This window comes from Morus notabilis, unplaced genomic scaffold, assembly GCF_000414095.1.
Source record: "Morus notabilis unplaced genomic scaffold, ASM41409v2 Scaffold81, whole genome shotgun sequence".
In the NCBI taxonomy this organism is placed as follows: Eukaryota; Viridiplantae; Streptophyta; class Magnoliopsida; order Rosales; family Moraceae; genus Morus; species Morus notabilis.
The window spans coordinates 1-6,037 of NW_010357153.1; the positions used below are offsets into that span (position 1 = coordinate 1).

The window sequence follows — 6,037 nt, forward strand, 5'->3', positions numbered from 1 at the left end:
AGTCCTCCAATGAAATCCATGGAAATGTCCTCCCAAATCTGCTGCGGAACAGGTAGCGGCTGCAGCAACCCTGCGGGGGATAAGGCCTCTGTTTTGGCGTGCTGGCAGGTAGAGCAATAGGAGACATAATCCTTGATAGTCTTCTTCATCCCCTTCCAAAAGAAAGCCGCTGAAATCCGCTTGTAGGTACGCAAAAATCCTAAGTGGCCGCCTACCATCGAGTCATGATAATCGTGCAAGATGCGTGAGACCCAACTGGATGAGGGTGGTAACACCAATCGGCCACGAAAGAATAGGAGGTCCTGGTTGAGGGAGTAGCCTTCCGGGAGTGGTTGACCCTGGAGGGCTCGCTCTATGGTATCATTGCAGTCGGCGTTGGCGCGTTGCTCCTTGATGAGTTCCCTGGTGTTCAGCTGGTGATTGATAGACAGGGCAGAGAAAGTGAGAGGAGGGTCGTTTCCCCTTCGTGATAATGCATCTGCCACCTTGTTGGAAGCCCCTTGTTTATACTGTACTTCGAAGTCATACCCTAGTAGCTTGACTATTAGCCGGAGGTGCTATGGTGGCAGGACTCGTTGATCCAACAAGTGCCTCAAGCTTTGCTGGTCCGATCGAACTACAAAGTGCTTTCCCATGAGATAGTGGCGCCATTTCTGGACAGCGAGCACTATGGCGAGAAGTTCGCGCTCATACGGGCCAGCCGAGATGTGGCCGCCAATGCCTTATTAAAGTAAGCAATTGGTCTCCCGTCCTGGATAAGAACGGCCCCTACGCCTCCACTTGACGCATTCGTCTCAAAGACAAATGACTTCGTGAAATCCGGCATGGCGAGCACTGGCAGCTCTGTCATGACTTTCTTCAGTTGGAGGAAAGCCCCATCGGCCAAGTATGACCACCCAAACGTTCCCCTCTTGAGTAATTCGGTAAGGGGTCGTGCTATGGACCCGTACCCTTGCACAAAACGTCTGTAATAGCCGGTAAGGCCCAGGAATCCACGAAGTTCGCGAATGTTTCGTGGAGATGGCCAAGTCAACATTGCCTCGACTTTGGAAGGATCAGCCGAAACCCCTCTTGTGGAAATCACATGGCCCAGGTATTCTACCTGTTCCCGGCCAAAGGTACACTTTTTATAATTGGCAACCAACTTCTCTTGTTTTAACACTGCCAGCACTTGTCGCAGATGGTCATAGTGGGCCTCCCAAGATTGACTGTAAACAAGAATATCATAAAAAAAACCAAAACGAACTTACGGAGGTAAGGCCTAAATACTGAATTCATCAAAGACTGAAACGTGGCGGGAGCGTTGGTCAAACCAAACGACATGACGAAAAATTCGTAGTGGCCCTCGTGCATTCGGAATGCTGTTTTCTCGACATCCCTCTCCCTGACTCTGACCTGGTGGTAACCTGCGGTCAAGTCCAGCTTGGAAAATACCTTAGCTCCCTGTAACTCATCCAAAAGTTTGTCGATCACCGGAATTGGAAATTTGTCGGGCACCGTCAACTGATTTAGCGCCCGGTAGTCCACGCAGAACCTCCAACTGCCGTCCTTCTTTTTGACCAAAAGAACTAGGCTGGAATAAGGACAACAACTAGGTCTAATTATACCTGATATTAGCATGTCTGAGACCTGCCTCTCGATTTCCGCCTTCTGAATGTGAGGGTACCTGTACGGCCTCACGTTCGGAGGGGAAGCTCCGGCCTGCAGGTTGATTCCGTGCTCTCTGGCTCGTCGAGGGGGTAGACCCTTAGGTATGTCAAAGACCTCGGAGAACTCATGGATGAGCCTCTCGCAATTGGCGTCCATGGGGAGTGACACCGCGTCTGGTGTTCCAGCGTCCACCGAACAAAGCTCCAGCAGTACCCCCATCTCCCCTGGGCTCCACAAACGAGCCATAGCACGGAGACTTACCGGAGAACAGCTTAAGGAAGGGTCTTCAGTCCAACTAATCCACTTCCCCTCCCTCTGAAATTTCACGGTGAACTTTCCCCAGTCAGCCCGCACTTCCCCTAGTGTCTTGAGCCAAGTCACCCCCAACACTATGTCCGCACTCCCCAGTTCAAACGGAAAAAAATCCTCGATGACCCACTGCTCCTGGATGAGTACTCGTACCCCACGGCAAATTCCAATCTGCTGGAAACTCATCCCATTTCCCACCTGTATGTTGTGTCTGACTGATGACTCGGTGGGAATAGCAAGGTCATGTACCAGGCGGTTTGAAATGAAACTGTGAGACGCCCCGCTGTCCACTAGCACGGCGACTTCTCGGCCGCCGATCGTCCCTTGCAGTTTCATAGTCTTCGCAATCGTGAACCCTTGAATGGAGTTTAGCGACAAGGCGGCGGTCTCTTCTCCCACCTCCTCCTCTTCTTCCAGCGTTGCTTCCCCTTCCTCCAGGTGACCCTCCTCCCGTCCAAAGTCATCCTCGGCGGCAAGCAGTACCTGTAATTGTCGGAGTTTGCAACGGTGCCTTGGACTGAATTTTTCGTCGCACCAGTAACACAACCCCCGCGCGCGTTTCTGTTGGATCTCCTCGAAGGAAAGTCGCCGGAAAGCTGGGCCACCACTGGCCGTCGGGTGGGTCGGCCCCGTCGGAGGATCGCGGACCTTTGGCCCTGGGAAGGTCTCACGCGGTGTTTGGGATCGAAGTGAGCTCTCGGTGGAATCAAAATAATTAGAGTAGCTAATATAACCTGACTTACCTCCATAATCCGAATGGATGCCCCGACCCGCCCGAGCCCTCCGGATCCTATCCACCGCTTCTAGCCTGTCCTCCACCTGTTGAGCCAAGTTCATGGCTTCTACCAAATTCCTGGGTCGGTGCATTTTTACTTCCGCCCTTATATCATCCCTCAGACCATTCAAAAAAGCACTCCGAAAAACCTTCTCAGGAATTTCCAGTAGAGTCGCCGCCAGAGTCTCAAACTCCTCCCGGTACTCCGCTATTCGTCCTCCTTGCTAGATCGCCATCAGTTTCTCCGTCGGGTCTCTTTCGCGTGATCCGCTAAATCGGTGCAGGAGGGCCTCTCGCAAGTCCCACCAGTACACGAACGGTTCTTGTGCGTCCAGCCACTGGAACTAGGGCGGGCAATTCGTGTTCGCGTGTCGTGTTCGGGCCGGCACGACACGATTATAGTGAACATGAACACGACACGATTAATAAACGTGTCAGAAACTCAAACACGAACACGAAATGCTAATAACACGGTTAACACGACACGACACGACACGTGAACACGATTACTAGACGAGCCGTGACGGACCGACACGAAAAAAACACGTTTATGACCCGTTTATGACCCAACTAGCAAAAATAGTGAAATTTTATATTGTATTCAAAACTATATTAATTGACTACTTAATATAAAATCATGCATAATAGTCAACACATACTAAAATATCCAAATATCAAACACATATATATATGATACTACTAGATTATCAAGTATATATGTTTCAAAACATACCAATTACCAAACATCTAAAGAAGTTTGAAAACATAATCAATTACATTTAAATAAGTTTGAAAATATAACCAAACATTTGAATGTTTAAGGTGCATTAAACATAAAATAAATATAGGAAAATGTATTCTTTGAGCCTTGAGGTTGAATGCCCAACTATGCTCTAAAAACCAAAATTAGTTTCAAGAGACTGAGTCAGAAGTAAGGTTTTGTCTAATATATATATATATATGTATATATATATATATATATTGTCGGTTAGATAAAGTCTTTGTATTTGAATTTAAATAAAATAGAGGATAAATGGTTTATCATTAGAGATAAAGTTTCTTAGGTTAGAGTTTATCTTTAATTAGGATATTTTCTTTTAGGAAGATAAGGTTTCTTCCTTAGCCTATTTATTTTTATTTTTTACTATTCTGAAAATAATAGAAGTGAGTTTCTTTCTAGAAAATTTACATATATATATATATATATATATGGGCTTAATAAACGGGCCGGGCTGTGTCGGCCCGATAACGGCCCGTATAACTAAACGGGTTAAGCGTGTTAAACGGACTGGCACGAATCCAGCCAATTTATTTTCGTGTTATTCGTGTCAGCCCGTTAACAACCCAATTAATAATCGTGCAGTCCAAACCTATTTATCTCGTGTCGTTTTCGTATCGTTTCATCGTGTCGTGTCTAAAATTGCCGGCCCTAACTGGAACCATCCCAAAGCTTTGCCCTCCATACACACCGATGCCGCCAGTGCCATGTCACCCTTGTCTACGTCGTTTATGGTGAAATAACGTTCGGCCCTAAACACCCAGCCATGAGGATCCTCTCCGTGCAATAGCGGTAATTCCAATTTTTTTCCCCTGTGTTCTCCCCGTGCTCGAGGTCTCACCGGAGATCCGTAACGAGGAGGCACGGCTTTGCCTCAGACCGGTTCTCTCCGCAGGGGACTGAGCCTTCCCCGTGCTGGTCGCACCGGTTCCCTGCCCGGTGGGGTGTGACCGTCCCGTGCTCGCCTTGGAGGGGATGGCTCCTCCCCGTGTCGGTGTGGCGGTGGGGGTGGAGCACGCGCCTGCCTTACCAGAAACTCCTCCAACCTAGTGATCGTTCCTTGGATCCCTTCGATCTAGGTTCCCATTGTGGCCATATTTCCCTGCATCTCACCCATTTGCATCCCCAGGGATTCAACCTCCCATTGCAAGCTTGGCATCAGCTCCACGCTATCCCCAATCTCCTGTAAGGAATCCTGAAAGCTGTTCAACCGCCTCTCCACGGAGGCCATTCGGTCTGCCTGGTTCGCCATGGATCGTACGGCTCTGATACCAAATTGTTAGGATCCTCATGGTTCAGTAGGGGTTTTACAACCGAATGAAGGTTAATTAACCAGAAAAAGGGTCTGGTTCCTGTTATTGATATTGAGAAGTAAAGATTTCTGAGGAAAATAATTCTTATTTCCTTAGTATAGATTACAGAGAAGGCTCTCCTTAAATAGAAAGAGAAAAGGTACAAATATGGTAATTCTTTATTACCGTTTATTCTCCTAAAAAACCTACCAAAAATACTACAAAGCAATAAGGAAACAAACATAAAATTAGTAAACTGAATTGACACAAAATCCATGGGAATCATTCGGATATTCCCATGAAATCACACTGATTTTCCACACTCCCCTTCAAGCTGGTGAATATATGTTAATCATTCCCAGCTTGTCTACTAGAGCTTCAAAACTTTGTCTTGGTAATCCTTTGGTTAGGATGTCAGCAACTTGTTGAGTCGAAGGCACATAAGAGAGTTCTACTATTCCCTCGTCAATTTTCTCCTTAATGAAATGTCTATCAATCTCTATGTGCTTGGTATGATCATAGTGAACAGGATTCTGAGCTATGCACAAAGCCGCTTGATTGTCACAGTAGACCTTTAAAGGAGCCTTGTGTTCAACTTGCATTTCTTCCAAGACTCTTCTAATCCAAATTGTCTCCCAAATTCCATGTGCTAGTGCTCTGAACTCGACTTCTGCACTACTGCGAGCAACTACACTCTGCTTCTTACTCCTCCAAGTAACAAGATTTCCCCAGACCATAGTACAATAGCCAGAAGTTGACCGCCTGTCTTCAACTGAGCCTGCCCAATCAGCATCTGTAAAAGCTTCAATCTGCCTTTGATTAGTTTTCCCAAAAAACAGACCTTTTCCCGGTGTCATCTTGAGGTATCTCAGAATCCGATACACGGCAACTAGGTGTTCTTCATAGGGAGAATGCATATACTGACTTACAACACTTACTGCGAAAGCTATGTCGGGCCTGGTATGAGATAGATAGATTAGTCTCCCTACTAACCTTTGATATCTCCCCCTATCTACTGGATTTCCTAACTCCTTCTTTCCTTTTCCATTCACCTCCACAGGAGTCTCAGATGGTCTTCCACCAAGCATTCCAGTTTCCTTGAAGAGATCAATCGTATAATTTCTTTGAGAAATCAAAATACCTTTTCTTGTACGAGCAACTTCCATTCCCAAAAAGTATCTCTGCTGCCCCAAGTCTTTGACTTCAAATTTCCTAGCCAACACCTTTTTCAAG

At 46.8% G+C, this 6,037-nt stretch overlaps 1 protein-coding gene across 1 annotated transcript; it reads right to left on the reverse strand.

The window, feature by feature from the left end:
• Positions 1–667: 667 nt before the first annotated feature.
• On the reverse strand, positions 668–2,796 carry LOC112092044. The gene is made up of 2 exons (XM_024167194.1): positions 1,292–2,796; positions 668–1,208 (listed from the first exon to the last, which is right to left on the reverse strand). The coding sequence occupies exons 1-2, from the start codon at positions 2,794–2,796 to the stop codon at positions 668–670; spliced, it is 2,046 nt and encodes a 681-aa protein (XP_024022962.1).
• Between the last annotated feature and the right edge of the window lie 3,241 nt (positions 2,797–6,037).